The sequence below is a fragment of the Triticum aestivum genome, chromosome 5A (genome assembly GCF_018294505.1).
Source record: "Triticum aestivum cultivar Chinese Spring chromosome 5A, IWGSC CS RefSeq v2.1, whole genome shotgun sequence".
Taxonomy (NCBI): Eukaryota; Viridiplantae; Streptophyta; class Magnoliopsida; order Poales; family Poaceae; genus Triticum; species Triticum aestivum.
Window position 1 is genome coordinate 206,324,502 of NC_057806.1, and position 18,284 is coordinate 206,342,785.

General features: G+C 45.2%; 2 protein-coding genes across 5 annotated transcripts; one reads left to right on the forward strand and one right to left on the reverse strand.

Moving 5' to 3' along the window:
- Positions 1 to 572: 572 nt before the first annotated feature.
- Positions 573 to 17,849, reverse strand: LOC123102794 (uncharacterized). Of its 3 annotated transcripts, none has more exons than XR_006449364.1 (7): positions 17,431 to 17,847; positions 17,257 to 17,336; positions 15,702 to 15,762; positions 8,230 to 8,287; positions 4,657 to 4,714; positions 4,335 to 4,572; positions 573 to 748 (listed from the first exon to the last, which is right to left on the reverse strand). XR_006449364.1 is itself a non-coding variant. In XM_044524222.1 (7 exons), the coding sequence occupies exons 1-7, from the start codon at positions 17,776 to 17,778 to the stop codon at positions 656 to 658; spliced, it is 771 nt and encodes a 256-aa protein (XP_044380157.1). In that variant the 5' UTR covers positions 17,779 to 17,844; the 3' UTR covers positions 573 to 655. The 3 variants fall into 3 exon arrangements, 2 of the variants coding, with proteins under 2 accessions (XP_044380157.1, XP_044380156.1); XM_044524222.1 differs by having other exon boundaries at positions 4,500 to 4,572; positions 17,431 to 17,844; XM_044524221.1 differs by having other exon boundaries at positions 4,500 to 4,714; positions 17,431 to 17,849.
- On the forward strand, positions 1,456 to 3,665 carry LOC123102792 (uncharacterized). Of its 2 annotated transcripts, none has more exons than XM_044524219.1 (4): positions 1,456 to 1,688; positions 1,783 to 2,040; positions 2,278 to 2,548; positions 2,654 to 3,665. In XM_044524219.1, exons 1-4 carry the CDS (start codon positions 1,588 to 1,590, stop codon positions 2,894 to 2,896), a joined length of 873 nt encoding a protein of 290 aa, XP_044380154.1. In that variant the 5' UTR covers positions 1,456 to 1,587; the 3' UTR covers positions 2,897 to 3,665. The 2 variants fall into 2 exon arrangements, with proteins under 2 accessions (XP_044380154.1, XP_044380155.1); XM_044524220.1 differs by having other exon boundaries at positions 2,293 to 2,548.
- Positions 17,850 to 18,284: the final 435 nt, after the last annotated feature.

The following is an 18,284-nucleotide window of genomic DNA, read 5'->3' on the forward strand; positions in this document are numbered from 1 at the left end:
TCTGATTGTTGTAATTCGCCAAGGAGTATATTGATTGTTTCCAAAAGTAGTAATCATGATTTCCTGATTGATTGTTTCAAAAACTAGCGGATCATCATGATCAATTTCTTGATTTCCTGATTGAATGTTTCCAGAAACTAGCAAATCATCATGCCATCCACAGGAGTACAAGAAGCAGAGTCGGGAACTCGGCAACCAGCTCAGGCTCTGGTGGCGATTCCACCAACTACAGGGAAGGAGTGACTTCACCAACCCTGGGCGGCTGAATCACACAAGTGAGCGGTGGCACGAGTGAAGGTCGCGCAGGTGGGCGGCGGCGTTGGGCTGGCACCAAAATCGCATGGGTGAGCGGCGGCGAAGGAATCACACACATTGGCATCGAGATCACGCGGGTGGGTGGAGGCAGGTGGGTTGCGAGCGCTGGAATCACCGGCACGGCGGCGGACGGTTGCGAGCTACCCCACATGCTGTAAATTGTAAATTTAATATTCTTGATCGACTTCAAGATGAAGGTCAGCCATTTGAAACGTGACGTGGCTTGGAGTGAGAAAACCAGATAACTCTACTCAAAGTGTTTTAATACCGTAGTTCTATAATATATAAATAGTACTTCCTCTGTCCCATAATATAAGAGTATTTTTGACACTAGTGTAGATCACACGAGAGACATAGATACAGCAGCCGAACGCAATGTCACTCCATCCGTCTCCCACCTCGTCTCTGGAGCAGTGGCGGCAGCGATATATGTCTGCCACCAATGACAATGCATGTTACACAGTGCAACACAAATACCCCACAAGGTAAAAAATCAGAAATTAACAGGAAAATATTCTACTCGGGAAAAAAAGAACGAGAAAAATTACTTGTCTTGATAAGGTTATGACATTAGTCTGAAAGTTTCTCGAAAAGAAATTATTCTGACAAGGTCTACCTATAGCAGTCTTTCAGCTGAACATATCAATGTTATGTGCACTTATTCTTTTAGTTGAAACCCATAGAGGAAGCCCAACAATAAATTTTACCGGAAACAGAGAAAAGAACATTACAAGCGCGAGAAATAATGCCTGGGAGTAGAGTAGGTGATATGCCTCCAAACGACTCATGCATTATTTTTGTGTTTATCGGTTCACGCCGTATTCAAGGAGCGAACGAATGGATGAATGCTTGGGGACATTAGTAGGATATATAATTTTATAGTTTAAGAATCTAGAATGCAGCTGCAAGGACTAAAGAAAGTAGCAACACAGAGAGGGTCTTTTTGGTGCTCGGGCTCAGCTGCACCTGATATCTCAGCCACTGGCAGGTGCATAGGGATGGACGGAAGTGTGTCAGACGCGTCAGGGTTGGAGCGGCGAAAAATGAGGATACGCTCGATATACGGCTTTGCACAGTGCGTACAGGTGGGCCAGTTTCGTAGCTGGCGGTGTCCGTCCGTGAGTGGTTGGGGTCCTGAGCCGTGGCCCATGCCGTAAGCCCAAGTAGTCCAGCTCGATGGTCGAAGCTGAGCTGTCCTGTCTACTGCGTGGGCTTCGCAAGGGAAAGAAAAAAGTAGTGAGACCGAGAAGTGGGTGATGGTAGCTCGCGAGCATGGCGTCGTCGTCGGCGGCGGCGGCGGCGGCTGCGACCCCTTCCAGCGGAGCTGCGATGGAAGCCGACGGGCTCGAGTTCTTGCTGGATCCAGTAGACCGGTCAGTTTTTTCACACCATTAACTCGTCTGAAGATCTGCTTCTGTGGATTGCCGTCGTCCCCGTCGCCACCGCTTATTCCAGCGTCGGTTTCAGGTTCCCGCCTAGGGAAGAATTCGCGGAAAGGTTTGAGCACCCATATCATGTGCCACTGGCGTTACTGTCGCCACGCGAGGAGGCGCCTGCTTTGCCGGCGGATTCCAATTTGCGGCTCCGGCTGTGCGCAGCGGGTAGGGAGCTGCAGCCCTGGGCGGTCTGCAGGCGAGTGCTGCCGGAGGAAGAATGCCTCGCCGACCCAATCTGCGAAATCCACTGGGAAGGTGAATCCCGAAGCCCCCTGATGGACGAAGAGAGGTAATCCAGTCAACTTTTGTTTGTTCGAATCCTGCTGTGCGTGGCCATCCTATAGATGCTGGAAATCCTCAAAGTTAGTTTGTATAGTTGATTTTAGGGATTTTATGATTGGTCCCATGTGTTTGGCTGGTTTGTGCCGTCTGTTCAACATGCTCAAATATGGGTGTTAGGTGATTTTTTTTCTTTCAGAATTTTGGAAAACTGTTAGTTGATACTAGAACTTTCTGGGTAATTCAGGTTGTGCTTCTGTAGTGCACTACCAGACCAGATGCCGCGTGCCTCGCGGATGAGTGCGCTTGAACAATCTATCCACAAATTTGCAGAAGAACCTACAAAAAGTGCGGTGAAACCAGATCTTGGGTTGAGTTTTTACTTGTTGGGTGACGCGTATGACTTACAATTTGTATTCTTGGGAGGTTGGCTTCGGCATACGGTATGGGGAGAGCAGGCTGAACGACGAGCGGACAAAGTCGATGCACGAGATAATTTGTGGCTCAGTGGCTGTTCGGTGAGAGCTTTTCTTTCTAGACTGATTTTTTTTTGAACGATGGCATTTGTCTATTGCGAGGATGCGAGAAAACATGTGTTAAATTGTCTGCATGTTGTTGTGCAGGGGAAGCCTGAGGCGGAGAACGGCCGGTCGTGTAGGTGTAAATGCCCTGTGTTGATTAGGCTGTTGAGGGCATCCGACAACAAGTTGTACATAACTGAGTACAGCGAGAATCACAACCGCTCTTTGTCATTGACAATGGTCGAGAAGGTTCACTGGCCGTCACACAACACACATAGATGTTTACGCAAAGGATCCTATAAAACAGTTGCAGGAAAATATTGTGAACCTTGGGAAAGTGTATAGCATCATCGGAAGTTTCTTCAGGTCGTGAACTGGCAGACGATGACGTGTGGAAAACTTTGGAGGTTTTCGCCGACATTGTGGCTGGAGACCCTGATTTCACGTAGTTCTTGTGGATAGCGGGAGCAGGAGTGAGAATTTGATGTGGATAAACGGTAGCAGCCTGATGCAGTACAAGTTCTTTAGGAATGGCATCACTTTTGATACGACGTATAGGATGAATCTATATGACATGCCGTTTGGTCTTTTTGTTGGGGGTTAACAACCACTTCTTGAGCATTATATTGGCTGGTGTGTTGGTGAGGGACGATCAAGCAGAAAGTTTTGAGTGGGTTTTTGCGGAATTTTTGACGATGATGGGTGGACCTACAGATTGTGCACTTTACATGCCACTGCAGCGGTGGTGTTTACTGTTTCATTGGTTTGAATCCGTCATGCTGACTGAGTGTGTTGGTAATCTTTGTAGATCAGAACAGAGCTGTGGAGGTGGCAATTAGTTAAGTGTACCTTGACAGCGTTCACCAATGGTGCAAGTTGCACATTTCGAAGTAACCGAAGGAGAGTCTAGGGCCATAAACTAGTAGTCTAGTACGTTAGTTGGAAAAAATGTGATATGAGTATTCTTTGGTGTGTTGTGTGATCTGTGCTGGACGCTTATCCATCCATGTATTAAGTGTTTATTGTTTTGAACATTTGTAATGATCCCAGATTGGGATATATAATCTAGTTAGTAGTGACCTGAATAAAAACAGAGACTAAGTTTTCAGGTGAACTGGTTGTGAATTTTGCTTGGGCGCTGTGCTCTGTGAGTTTTGTTGGCGATTTTGCAGCTGGTGAACTGGTTTGTGTATTTTGCTGGCCTGCGTGTGGTTGGCCACATGGAGTGGGAGAACATGTGGTGCATCTACTAGTTAGTAAGCCTACAGTCTCGGCTAGTGTGATGTAATTCAAAATTGGAACAGCTAGCTGCTCCTGTTTGAACAGGCTTGTTGGTTGCAGAGCGGTTGTGCGTGTCCATGGCTCCGGCGGCTATTGTTGGCGAAGCAAGTGGCATGACCGTGACGATGCAGTGAAAAGGTCATCGCCGCAGAAGGGGCACTAGATCATGGGAAGAAGTGCATCATTTGGCACTGGGGCAGAGGAAGACGAGCATGCAACCATGGTGGGTTTGAGTACGAGCACTCTGCGGCTAAAGGAGGCGGGGCGAGGGGACGAGTCGACAGGGTTTGTTTCTGGGCTTGAGCGAGATGGGTAAGATAAGTACGCTGTGTTTGTCCGTCAGGCCACGCAGATGGCTCAGGACAGCGCAGGAAAAATGGAGGGCCGTGCGGGGCGGCCTGTTCCGGCCGAGCGGTGAGGTCGCACACGTAATAAATAAGGCGATGGCCCATTTCTTTTCCATATCATGTACGCTATGAATACCGGGTGGAATACTACTTACAGCGGGAATCCACATGTGACTGGATGGCCAAGATATCAGGTGCACTTGAGCCCGGGCTCAGAAACGAATTTTCGCACAAAATACATGATGAAAAGCAAAAGAAAAGAAAATATCATTTGTCTTTATTTCTTCCAAAAATGTAAATAAAATGTGACAAGCCAGTACCTTCCCACTATCCACGGTGGCCATTAGAGCAACATGTTGTCTGTCAAAACGAAATTCGTAGAAGTAATACGTCCTGCAAAATATTATCTCATAAAGCAATTTAACTACAGAAGCCATTGCCTTTTGTAATATTCCCTTGAAAATTGAGAGAAATAACCTGATACCCTCCTGATCCTTAACTTTAATTGTTCGAGCTGAGTATATTTTTGCACCGCCTATGAAATGAAACAAATAACATAATTAACATATTAGGACAGTCTATAAAGCATTTCAAATGAGTATATCATGTTAATTGTTAACACTATTGTCAAGAGCTGAACTACTATACCTCACAAAATTCAGAGATCAGAAACTAGCCCTGAATTAAGAGGGGATCTACCACGGGTTCTATTTCTTGGAAGAGGAAAGTAGAGCCAAACCACTCCAGTGGTGGCTAGGCTTTATCACAATTACAACTCGATGCCCGATCTGTCTGGAATCACTGGCTTTATAGCATTACAGTCCAAAGGCTCGGTAAAACTAAAAAGAGAGGGATGACAACGACATCACAGGAAACAGTAAATGGCGGGTAAAAATAACTAAATGGAGCCGTGGGGATCCTGCACCTGCAGCGTCCTCTTCTTATTCACTTGCTCACCAGTTCATCGAGGTCATCCCAGCCGTTGATTCTGGCCTTGGACGATCTCATAGCTTCCAGCTAGTGTCGGACGAGGAACAGAAAACAGAAGGTGTCGCTTTTGTTCAGGATTCAGAACCATGTGCGCGCTAGAAGATCAGACTTGTTTTCAACACGTGAAGGGGAAAACCTTATGGGTAAACACTGATAGCACCTTGAGGTCTGGGTATAAGCTTGCTGTTGAAGTGTGGCCATGATCATCCAACAGAGGAAGGTGGGGAGTGGAATCACATCAGGTCCAATATGTTGCCTTAGTAGACTGACATGGAATGTTGAGTGTAACTTGCAACCGTCAGGGAGTAACAGTTTGTATAAAGTGTTACCTATCTTCTCCAGTATTCTAAAGAGGGCATAGAACTTGGAATGGAGCTTCAGATTTCTTTGAATACTGAAATAAGTGTCTCTAATGTTGGATCTTTAAGTAGACCATGTCTCCAACAGAGAATTCTCTTTTCTTCTCTCGTCACCAAAGTGTTTCATCATTGTGCTTTGAGGAGGTTGTCCTTGATGGCCTGGTTTGCTAATTCCCTATTATGGAGGAGGTCAAGGGAGTCTTCGGAGATGAAATCATGCAAGGTGGATTCAACTATCAGAGGGGGTGGGAAGCCATAAAGTGCCTGAAAAGGTATCATCTGCAAGGAAATGTAAAAAATACCATCGTACCACCACTCAGCTAAGCTGCTAAAGCTAGGCAGGAATGCCATGTCTTGGGTTGCTGGAATGCCATGCATCTCAAGTAGTTGTAGTTCTCCAAGCACTGATTTACTCTTTTCTGCCTGACCATCAGTTTGTGGATGGTTGAACTACAGAGATGGAGCTTGACTCACAGGGATTCAGAAAGTTTCTGCCGGGGAGAGCTAGTGAATATTTTTTTTAAGGGAGCTAGTGAAGATTTATCTGACTGCAGGGAGCCCATGGAGCTTGAAAATGTAATCAGAGGTTCTAGCAACTGTTTGGACAATAAGCAGGTGCTTCATGGATAAAAATTGTGCATATTTGGTGAATTTGTCTACCACAACCAGGATGAGTTCCTTATGGTAGTCCCTCTGCAAAATCCATGCTGATGTGATGACAAGCAAATTCCAGTTTAAGTAGTGTGTTCTGCCTTATTAATTTGGCAAACGGGGCCTGCCAATGGAATAGGAGGTGTATTCTTTGATAACTGAAGGTGTCGCTGTTCTTCAGGATTCATAATAGGTCCTGACAACTATATGTTGGGCTTCGCCTTTTCTACATAATTTAGTGTTGAAGACTGCGGCAATGGCGTCATGGTGGGGAACGGCACATTGGACGGTCACGGGTATCGGACTGAAACAAGGTGTGAGTTGGGGCGTAGATCTGGACCAGCCAACAGAGGGTGTTAATGTCGTGATCTACAGTGGGGGAGTCCTATTACTGGAGAGGCGAAGAACCGAGGAATCGAGTAGGAGAGGCGGCTGAATCTTGGAGATGTGATGCAGGAGCGGTGACCCGATCTGTCAGAGGAGTCCGGTGGTGTATAGCAGCAGTATAGGGTGATGGTCGGCCCGACGCGCGGCTATTTGGTTGGAACGGCCAGATTTGATCCATCTAGGGAGATCGACGGAGACCGAGAGAAAGTTCAATCAGGGAGCGGATGGAGTCAAGCCAGGAGACAACCCTGGCTAACTTCGTTCAAGAGAGAAGGAGATTGGTACGGAGCAATGTTTATGAGTCGACGAGTCGTTCCGAGGTTGAGACTCATAGACTAATCGTGACTAGTCTAGACTAGTGCTGGACTAGTCGACATGGTACTGTAGTACTCAACTATTGTTAATAACTAAGTAGTAGTATGTAGTATATATAAACAGTACAGTATGCAATAAAACCAGAAGTGTTAGGCAACGCTCGCCAAGCCCAGCCCAGCACCCACACAACACCCCCTAGCTGGCCCATTTGGGCCCAAGTGGCCAGCCTACTTAGCTCCCGTCACTGGAACCCTAGCTCCCGATCAATCCCATTGCCGCCGCCAGCACCATCACACACGGGAGCACGCATGCGCAACCCGCACCTCCAGCCGCCTTCTGCTGGCCTCAGCCGCTGCCGCCAACCACCTCCATGCCTCCTCTCCTCTCCTCTATCTCTCTTCCTTCTCTCTCGTCTCAGGGCCATGCGCGCCTATGTGTCACGGCCATCGCTGCCGCCCGAGCACGAGCTCCGGCCAGGCTGGGTGACTTATCCCCTCAAAATTTTGAGTCGCTTGACTCAAATAGCTCGACTAGTCTGTCGACTACTCGACTAGACCAAGTAGTCTACACGAGATTTGTAGTCGGCACTCAAGTTGCGACTCGTAGACTAGTCTGTCGACTAGTCTTGACTAGTCCCTCTTACTCGTAATCAGTGGTACGGAGAGAACGTAGAGACTGAAAAAATCGATCGAGATTGGAGGGTTGCGGTGTCCGGGGTAAAACCTAGGGCTCTGATACCAGGTTAAGAGGACCAACGTGTCTGTATTACATAGCCCAATGGGTGAATATAGATTACAAGGGACTTAGGGTACAAGTGAAGAAATCTAGACTAGTATGAATACGCAAGGGGACTTGAACCAATACTTATACTCCTTAACACAAGTTATTTACCAAAGTTTTTCAACTCATATGTTCATCTAGGAACATAACTATTTTACGAAAACTATTGCACTGCACGGTTACGCAATTATAAAATGTCAAACATAAGGCAAAATAAAGAATGTAACCCCATTAGACAACTCACCAAAAGCAGTTAGCTATGTTTGCTATTTATTTTGAACTTTTATGCACATTAAGCAAAACTTTACAACACACCAATATGATTATGGTAATAAATCAATTTCAGTAGTAAACATAATATGTTGATCAGACCATCAATCAACATATTTAGAGTGACATCCCACAGCAAGCTAAGGCTAACATTAAGTGGTTCCTTTGTCTACTAAGTTCTTTTCATACCTCGTCTAATATTTGGAAGTAGTAAGTAGTCCAACTGTCCAGGGCAACTTTCATTTAAAAGCACATTAAAAAAGTGTTGCGACTTTCAAGCTAAGATGATAGAAATTACCAGGTACAAATAACTTGGACGCCTCCTTTAGAGTGCCCAACTCCGTTATATCTTTGGCCTGTGAACAAATATCCGCGTAAGAACATGAGGATTTTCTATTTTCGTAATATCTGATAAAAGCACAAGCCTTCTAAGTAACAAGGATAAAGTGATAAGGAATAGCATGATCAATAGTAACACAGTTAGCATATGTTCATAAAAGCTTTTTAACCCACTATTTATTTTAACATAATTAGGAGAGAAGAGAAAAATAATGACAACTTCGACGGAAGATGGTCATTTATGTTTAATACGATCATTGAGAGTCTCGATTTGAGGGAGATTGACCTCACTGCCAGACAATGCATACAGTTCACGTGGGCGAACACATTGCCGGTTCCAACATATGAGAAGTTGGACCAAGTGCTCACCAGCATAGAGTGGGAACAGAAGTTTCCGTTGGTAACGGTTCAGGCGCTTCAGAGAGCAATTTCTGATCATACACCGTTACTGGTTGACTCTGGGGAAGCGACCCATGTGGGAAACAGGACCATTTTCTCTTTCAAATTAGGATGGTTCGAGAGGGACGGCTTCATGGATCTCATTGCTAGAGAATGGGCCAAGGAGTCAGGTGGACATTCGAATGTCGATACGTGGCAAAATAAAATTCGACATTTGCACCAGTTCTTGAGGGGCTGGACCAAGAATCAAGGACGTGGCTAGGGAGCGCCGCTGCACTCGTTTGTTGTCTGAAGCGCACCGCCGTATATAGTAAGTGCATGTCCTTGTGTCCAGCTGTCTACGCTAAAAAAGGTAATTGTTTGGCCACATCCCGTAGCGCACATGGGTGCCGATTGAATCAGCCTAAATCCTGTCCCCACGTGCATTTATTTGGGGGTTTAAAAAGTTGTAAAAGCCATAACTTTTGATTCAAGCATCGAAATCCAGTTCTGTTTTCACCGGCAGATTTCTGACGACGAGTTCTCCAAAACTAGATCTCATATGAGTAGGTTTTGTCAAACTTTTTTTGAGAGCAACTTTGGATGCAATGGAGGCAACTATAGTGTTATAGGGAAGCAACTACTTTTTCGCCTAGTTGGACTGACTATTAGGTTGGTTTGCGTAAAAACAAGAAAAATCACACAAAACATAAGGCATCTATAGTTCTACATACAAAGCAACTTCACTGCACTATGTGTATCTGTGAGTTTGGTAACATTGTCCCAACTTGTCTATCATGGCTGCTCAATTGCCTATTGTTGATTCTTAGTTGCCTACGGTTGATGGTCAATTGCCTATAAATGAAATAAACTGCCTATATTGATGCCTAGTTGCCTGCTATTGGTAATTAGTTGCCTACAATTGCTTCTCGGTTGCCTAACTTTGCAAAATAGTTGCCTACAATATTATGAAGTTGTTTATCATTGTTTTTCTAAGTTGCCTACAAACACTTTGAAGTGGAAGACGACATCGTAGTATTATAGGCCATTTAGAAACAATGACGACATACGAGCATGAACAATAGGCAACTTAGAAGTACCGATGAGGAAGTTAGGAGAATGTTACATAAATTAACTAGGACACAAAATGTAGTGAAGTTGCCTGCTTTTAGCACTAAGGTTGCCTCTTATCGAAGGAAAGTTGCTTATGAAGGTGATGTGATATTATCCACCTCTGTTTCGAAGTTGTTCTGTATTATTAGTTAGTTGCTTATTATTGCTAATTAGTTATTTTTAGGAGTGAAGTTGCTTCTGTTTAGCACTAAAATTGCCTCATCTAGCGTCATGGTTGATTTTGAAAAAGAATCAAAGAAACATATCCATATGGGGTTTAGTTTTGACCTGGCTAGCCAACTCATGTGTGTTTTTCATCATTATATCTGAAGATTTAAATGATTTTCGCAGATTACTTGACCGAAAATTAAGAACTTGCATAGGTTTTTCGGCAATTGCAGGTACTTTTTTTATTTTGTCAGGTATCATCTTTTGAAACGCAGGGGACTAATAGCAATGCAATCGCATTTAAAAAAACTGGGATCAGACGGCTTAGACGGGTGCATGAGTTAGATTTGAAAACTGAGTCTAATGTTCTTAATGTGTCGGATCGGACTGTTAAGAATGAGGCTGAGCAGAAGTTGCATCCTCTTCTTAGAGAAGAAGAGATGAAATGGGCTCTCAGAGCGAAGGTGACAAAGGTCGTCCAAGGTGATGACAACACCCAGTTCTTCCACATGATTGCAAATGGGAAGCATAGAAAGAAAATAATCCAACTAGAACAGGATGAGGGTACAATTGTAGGGCATGAGGACCTCAAGTTGTACACCTCCAATTATTATAAGCTACTTTTGCAGGGAGGCGAAGATAATTTTGTGTTGCTTGATGAGGGCGCAACAGGGGACATTCCACAACTCAACACAGACGAAAACGAGATTTTGTCTGCCCCGTTTATGGAGAAAGAGGTGTTTGACGCGGTAACACAGATGAAACAGAATAAGGCTCCTAGACCTGATGGATTTCCAGCAGAGTTTTACAAGAGATGCCGACATATCATTAAGGGTGATCTTATGCCTATGTTTCATGACTTATTTAACGGACAGTTACAGCTATTCCACCTAAATTTTGGAACAATAACGTTGTTGCCAAAGGAGGAGGCGATACGCATTGAGCAGTTTAGGCTGATATGTCTGCTCAATGTGAGTTTCAAAATCTTCACCAAGGTTGGCACGACTAGGTCGACGCGGATTGTCCATTCGGTGGTGCAACCATCTCAGACTGCTTTCATGCCAGGAAGACACATCCTAGAAGGGGTTGTCTTACATGAAACTCTTCACGAGATCCATTCGAAGAAACTGGACGAGGTTATCTTCAAAGTGGATTTCAAGAAAGCGTATGATAGGTCAAATGGCCCTTCCTCCAGTAGGCCCTGCACATGAAGGGGTTCGATGAGGCCTGGAGGAAACAGGTGGACTCCTTCATTCAAAAAGATAGTGTTGGGGTTAAGGTGAATGATGACATAGGTCATCATTTCCAGACGCATAAGGGCTTACGACAGGGAGCCCGGTGTCTCCTGTTCTATTCAACATAGTTGCGGATATGTTGGCAATTCTTATCGGTCGGGCTAAAGAAAACGGCCAAGTAGAAGGACTAGTTCCGCATCTTGTGGATGTGGGTCATCTTGTGGATGCGGGAGTGTCCATACTACAATATGTGGATGACACAATTATTTTCATGGAACATGATCTTGAAGAAGCTAGAAATATGAAGCTTATTTGAAGAACTACCGAGACTGAAAATTAACTTTAACAAGAGCGAATGGTTCTGTTTTGGGAGGGCCAAAGAGGAACAAGATGCATACAAATAGTTGTTCGGATGTGAAATGGGCTCCCTACCGTTCAGTTATCTAGGGATACCAATTCATCATTGCAAACTATCTAATAAGGAGTGGAAATGCATTGAAGATCGATTTGAAAAAAGGCTAAGCTGCTGGAAGGGCAAGCTTATGTCTTATGGGGGCCAGCTTGTGTTGATAAACTCAGTTCTGACTAGTTTGCTGATGCTCCTTTTATCTTTCTTTGAAGTACCTATAGGGTACGGAAAAGACTAGACTTTTATCGATCTCGCTTTTTCTGGCAATGTGATGAAGTTAAGACGAAATACAGATTGACGAGATGGGATATAATTTGCAAACCCAAAGACCAGGGTGGGTTAGGGGTAGAGAACTTAGAAGTAGATGCCTACTTAGCAAATGCCTATTTCGGTTGTCTGTTGTGATTGAGGGTACGAGGGTACAAATTTTGCGTAACAAGTACCTACAATCTAAGACATTGGCCTAGGTTACCGCTAGACCTAACCATTTTGGAAGGGGTTATTGAGGATGAAAGAAACCTTTTTTCAAAGGGTGAAATTTATCATTGGTAACAGTAACACAACTAGATTCAGGAAGATGCATGGTTAGGGGAGACGCCTTTAGCCCTGCAATACCCCACGTTATATAATATTGTACAACGTAAGGAAGCTTATGTTGCTATAGTACTACAAAGGGTCCCTCTTAATATCCAATTCAGGAGGTCTCTGGTGGGGGAATGTTGGAACTCGTGGTTGCACTTGGTGCACAGGTTGATGGACGTTCAACTTTCAGACCAACCAGATGCCATTCACTGGAAATTATCTAGGAATGGTAGTTTCTCGGTGAAATCCATGTACTTGGATCTAATTGACTCTAGGCCAATCTCGAGATCACTTCATATCTGGAAGATTAAAGTTCCGTTGAGGATTAAAATTTTCATGTGGTTGGAAGTGATCTTAACCAAGGATAACTTGCTAAAGCAAAGATGGGTGGGTAGCTCTCGATGTTGTTTTTGCGACCATGATGAAAATATACAACACCTCTTCTCGATTGTCCGCTAACCAAACTGCTTTGGCGTACGATTCATATAGCCTTCAACGTTAATCCTCCCACTAGCATCAACACGTTATTTGGGATGTGGCTAAATTGCGTGGAATCCAATATTGCGAGACATATTCAAATAGGAATATGTGCACTATTTTGGGCTATATGGAACTGCAGAAATGATATGATCTTAACGGGAAATTTTTTACCAACTTTTTGCAGGTTATCTACAAAGCCACAGCTTGGATCCGTACGTGGTCGTTACTCATTCCTGCGGACTCCAGGGAGCTTTTGGTTACTGGGTGCAACCGGTGGGAGATGGTACCACGGGCTATCTTCAACCGATTTGGATGGCGAGTTAATAATAGGCTAGGTGTTTAGTCATCGTAGCCTTTTTTTTGCCGGATGTGGCATCTTTTACTTTACATTTTTTACTTCGTGCAGGCTCCTTTTGTGAGCCAGTACTGGACCTCAGACTTTGTCTTCGTACTTTCGTTAAATAAAATGGCTGCATGCATCGTTTTGACGCACAGGTCGGGAGCTTTCCTCCTTTTCAAAAAAAACCACTATTTGTTTCATATGTGTGCATATAAAATGCTATGACTATCCATATGCCCACAAAATAAGGGGGTCAAGCGGGTAGCCTATAGCTCGGTAGGTAGAAAAATTCCATTGTGATTTTAATAAATAAAGATAGGTAGGAAGGATGTAGGGCTTTTTCCCATCCAAGGGCCTGAACCTGTGTAAAACTACTATATCACCATCATTGATGACGAGCTATCCCTCTCTCTACAATCTTCCATGACAACATTATTCATCGACATTTGGCGCCCACCCTAGGTCCCCAACGGATATCTTCCCTCTCTTCCAACACCCTTTCCAATTGAAATCACGTCCATGAACCTCGAGCCAATGGCCTCACCCATCCACAACCTCGACAAAGAGGGATTTTCCATCAACGATATAAAAGCAGAAGAAGAGATCGACTTTGGTACTTCAGACGAAGAACCTCCGACCAAGAGCCCAGTCCACTGTCCTGGGCTTCCTACTACTGGCGTCGAGAGGGCAGGGAGTTCGGAAATGGAGTGGGAATCGTTGGAACTGCCTAAAGTGCCTAGCTGGTGACCACCAGGCAAAATGCGGATCCTTCCTAACACAACTCCGGCGATCAACGGGGACGGAGGGCTCATGATCTTAGCTATCCGCGGTACAACAACTCCCCCACCCAACATCAGCTACCCACAACGCCTTATGAACCTATCACCGACCGCCTCGACTCTCAAGACTCCCATGCCGACCGATGCCGTCTTCAGCCCAGGTCGTGCCGCCCAACCCCCGGCGCTGCTCGTCGCCCTCGGCAGCGCCATGGCTGCCACCTCACACCAAGCGCCGCCACGCCGCCACTGACGTTGCCACCTGCGTGGCGTCCCTTGACTATCTCAGAGGAAGTCAAAGATTTGGACCGAGTCAAATAGTTCCTGGGCATAGAAGTGACCAGGTCTGCCAAGGGAATTGCGCTATCTTAGAGGAAGTATACTTTAGATCTACTAAGTGATGTAGGAATGCTAGGATGTCGGATGGCCTCAACCCCAATTGAGCAAAACCACAAAGTGACAGCCTGAGAAGAAGTGGATAAGGAGATATATCAAAGATTAGTTGGGAGGTTGTTCTACTTATGTCATACATGCCCTGACATTGCCATTGCGGTAAGTGTAGTAAGAAGATACATGCATGAACCTACGAGTGATCATCTTGAAGCGGTGTATAGAATTTCAAGGTACTTGAAGGGGCACCAGGAATGAGACTCTTATTTGAGAGTAACAAGCATCTCGTGGTCGATGGATACCATGGGAAAGTTGCCTAGATGATTGTAGATCAACCTCATGATTTTGTGTCTTTGTTGGTGGGAACTTGGTATCATGGAGAAGAAACAAGTTGTTGTGTGCACCTAAACTGTCGAGGCCGAATATAGAGCTATGGCTCAAGGGCTAAGTGAAAGGTTGTGGACAAGAAATTTATTAGAAGAATTGAAGATATTGAAGACTAGTTGTTTGAATGTGTGGTGTGATAACAAATCAGCAATCAGACATAGCAAAAAAATTAGTGCAGCATGACAAAACTAAGCATGTGGAAATAGATAGATTCTTCATCAAATAGAAGTTAGATGTTGGGATCATCAAGATAGAGCATGTGAGTTCAGAGCAATAAATTGCAGACTGCTTGACAAGGATTAGGAACTAAAGTATGTAGTCTGGCGTGTGACAAGATGAGAATAATAGATATCTATCACCCCTCTTGAGGGGGGGGTGTTGAATGGAGCCCCATATTTTGCAGGTCAGGCCCATTCCAATGAGTGGCCGCCCTAGACCAGGAGGTGCGCGAAGTTGTGCAAGACACATCCGCAAGAGCCATTGACTCGGCAGGCCCCTCCTCTGCTCAACACAAAACAACCCCGATGTTAAGCAAAACACCTTCCTTGCAGCAGCGACCAATTGATGGACCACGCGTAACGTGCATCCCATTTAATGTCGGTCTGGTGTGAATTAAATGCGCCAAAGGGGAAGGGGGCTGATATATTTCGTACAAGAGAGCTGCATGTGTATTTTTGTGGGCTTTTTTGCGTATTTTTTCTTTGAGATTTTTTTACGTCCTATTTTTTCCTTCGGTTCAGTCGATTTCTACCGTGGAGAAGAATAACACCCGAGTTGGAGACGGGGACGCCACGGCATCGCTGGTGAAGGCGAGGAAGCAAATTGACAGGTGCGGGTGGGGGCCTCTTAGTTTTGACCGCCGTTCAGATTAGACAATTGGTCGAGCTCAAGACAGGGACGTTGCGGCTGGCCACAGCGTCACCTACGAGGGGCAAGAGCATGCCAGGACCTCGCAGGAGACGGGCACGCCGCAGCGGCGGAGGCGGGGAAGCGGCATGACAAGTGCAGGTGGGGACTTCTAGTTTGGAGGAGGTGGAAGCAGGGCAAGATCTATTTTTCTAAAAGATCTATATATGTAATTACAAAACCGCACGGGCTGGTCGTGTGCACCCCAGTTAGCAGTGCCCTTAAGTAAAGAAACAGTTGTGAAAAATGGCAAGTTCCTCAACATACCTCTAGGAATGTGATCTTGAGCTGATTAGATGGCTTGATTACCACGCTTACAAGTTCTGACCTACATTAGAAACAGGAAGAAGGTTCTCTGCATTAGGCATATTCGAATGTAATCCTCTATTTCTAAATAGTTGCAACCCACTGCCTTTTTTTCTTAACCGTGCAAGCACGCCACATGCATGCGTGCGACGTCATCATTATGTCATCTCATGCATGTTGTGTGAAGAATCCTCTATTTCTAAATAGTTGCAACCCACTGCCTATTTTTCTTAACCGTGCAAGCACGCCACATGCATGCGTGCGACATCATCATTATGTCATCTCATGCATGTTGTGTGAAGAATTAGTTAGAGATGGCGCTATGCATTGATTGCATAAGAGCTAGTACAATAGTGGGCTTATAGCCATGTCATTTTTGCCTATGTGGAGGGAGATGTGAAAAAGTAAGGGGAGTTGGCTCTCATGCAAGAGCCTAGCTATATTCGCATTTCCAGGTAAATGCAATAAATGTGAAGGAAGAGGTAGAGAGAAGATGAAAAAAAAGTACTAAGGTAATAGCCAACCTCATAGACCACATTATTGTATGAGTACCTATAGATGGTGGCTATAGATGACATGGCAGTTCCTTATGGCCATCAGTTGGCTATATTATTAACCATGCTATCATGCCATCTCATGCATGTGGTGTGGACAACTGATTGAAAGTGAAAAGAGTAAGTGGAGAAGGCATGTGCATAGAACTATTGTGAAGAGGTACAGGGAAAAGAGTAAGTGGAGAAGGCATGTGCATAGAACTATTGTGAAGAGGTATAGGGTAATCACAGGCCGCGTATCCAAGATCTTAAATCAATTATTTAAAAGAAACTCTAGATTGGTTTCAGAGCTTTTTTGGGATGAGCCTAGCAAATGAAAGAAAGTGAACACCATATATCAACCGACATGAGAGAAAAAAAATCATTAAATCAGTTTAACTTACCCGCAAAAAAAAAAGTTTAACTTACGGACAAAAATCTCAAACGATTAAAGTGCTAACTTAACATAATTTGTGTTTGCGGTGTGGTAACAATATTTCGTAGCTAGGAGTACATCTAAGCTTTCACGCAGGAAAGCCCAGAGAATAATATAGTTCCTTTACTTTCCTAATTTTCTAGCCAAAATTTATAAGTTTACTCCCTCCATCCGGTGAAGAGTGTGTGTTTGGCTTTAAAATTTGTCCACAAAAGAGTGTACTTCTATATTTCCAATGCACTTTAAAGTAGGAAAAAATACTTCTCTCTCATCACACGGTAATCAAGACCAATAACATTCTACACATGGTCTTCTTAATTTCTACATGCACTTAGCTCATTGGGGGTTGGATAATTAAAGAGGAGAGAGATGGTGGCTTGCACCTTTCCAATGCATATTTTACTTCACTTCATAATTTGTCCTAAAATTTCTAGATGTACACTCTTCATCGGACGGAGGAAGTAATCATTAAAATATAAACATTTCACACAGCTGTAAATGCAACAGGTCTGTAGCTGGTATGTCGAAAGGGGCCTTGCTTACCTACCTATCTGGAGATGCGAACCGAGCTGCGTACGCCCTGACCTTGGCCTTGTCGCCATAATAGGTCATGGCGGCGCTGAAATCCTGAAATGCAGCCGAAAACAAATCTTGAGCTCACCCCAAAATTGCTATGAAAATCTGAAGCAGGGTAGGGAGAAAAGTAGACGAGACCGGTCACCTCGGGCTCCAAGATGTCGTCGAAGGACGGCGGCACGCGGATGGAGAAGCCGCTGCCGTAGTACTGCCACCACGACCTCGTGTTTGCGATGCCGACCAACAACGAGGTAGCCCCGCCGTTTGGAGGGTGAAGCGTCGGTGACTGTGACGCCGAAGGGAGCCCCTCATCTGCCGCAGTAGCGGCGGCGGGGCTCATTGCGGCTGCGGCAGCGGAGGCGGTGTAGACAGCGAAGTCGCGGCGTGTGGCGTCGCACCGGTAGAGCGGGCGCGCGGGGGTGGGTTTGTGGCATAGCCGTGGTGGCTTTGGATAAGGAGGCGAGGGGGCGAGGGGAAGCACGGCGGGGGTCATGGCGCACCACGCCCAGCGGGACACTCACGGGAGTCGGACGTCGGTCTATCCGTGTGAAGAAAGAACCCATTCTTTCTTTGCTTACTTCCCACCATCCAAATTGTTTTTTAAACATCAGCTTTATTGATCACATAACCAAAGATATAAGAGTAACTCCAACGGCCGACCCAAACGGACGGCGCTTTTATCCGTTTTTTGTCCGTTTGGCTCGGCCCGATGGACACAAGCGTCCGACGCTATGTTTGGGTCGGCGCGAGCGTCCAACGCTGGCCTGACTAATTTCATCGGCGCGCCAAAAAAAAGTATTGCAAGCATTTTGAAAATAAATACATGCATTTAATTAAACATAAAAGCCGGCCACGAAGGCCTGCGAAAGTCCACATTACATTAACTAAAACACTAAACATCCTCGTCGGCGGCGGCGTCTGCGTCGGGACCGGTGAGGTCGATCAACGTCGGCGCAGGGTCGGCCCAGGGGAACGCCGTGTTCCAGACGGCGGTGATGT

What these genes read in the sequence shown, in the direction of transcription:
- LOC123102794 (XM_044524221.1), bottom strand. Translation starts at nt 17,778, where the DNA reads ATGACCCCCGCCGTGCTTCCCCTCGCCCCCTCGCCTCCTTATCCAAAG. An exon ending in ACGACATCTTGGAGCCCGAG is followed by an intron (nt 17,337 to 17,430) that starts GTGACCGGTCTC and finishes GCTGCATTTCAG; the next exon opens with GATTTCAGCGCCGCCATGAC. An exon ending in GTCCAAGTTATTTGTACCTG is followed by an intron (nt 4,715 to 8,229) that starts GTAATTTCTATC and finishes TTCATTTCATAG; the next exon opens with GCGGTGCAAAAATATACTCA.
- LOC123102792 (XM_044524219.1), top strand. Translation starts at nt 1,588, where the DNA reads ATGGCGTCGTCGTCGGCGGCGGCGGCGGCGGCTGCGACCCCTTCCAGC. An exon ending in TTGCTGGATCCAGTAGACCG is followed by an intron (nt 1,689 to 1,782) that starts GTCAGTTTTTTC and finishes CGTCGGTTTCAG; the next exon opens with GTTCCCGCCTAGGGAAGAAT. An exon ending in CCCCTGATGGACGAAGAGAG is followed by an intron (nt 2,041 to 2,277) that starts GTAATCCAGTCA and finishes TGGGTAATTCAG; the next exon opens with GTTGTGCTTCTGTAGTGCAC.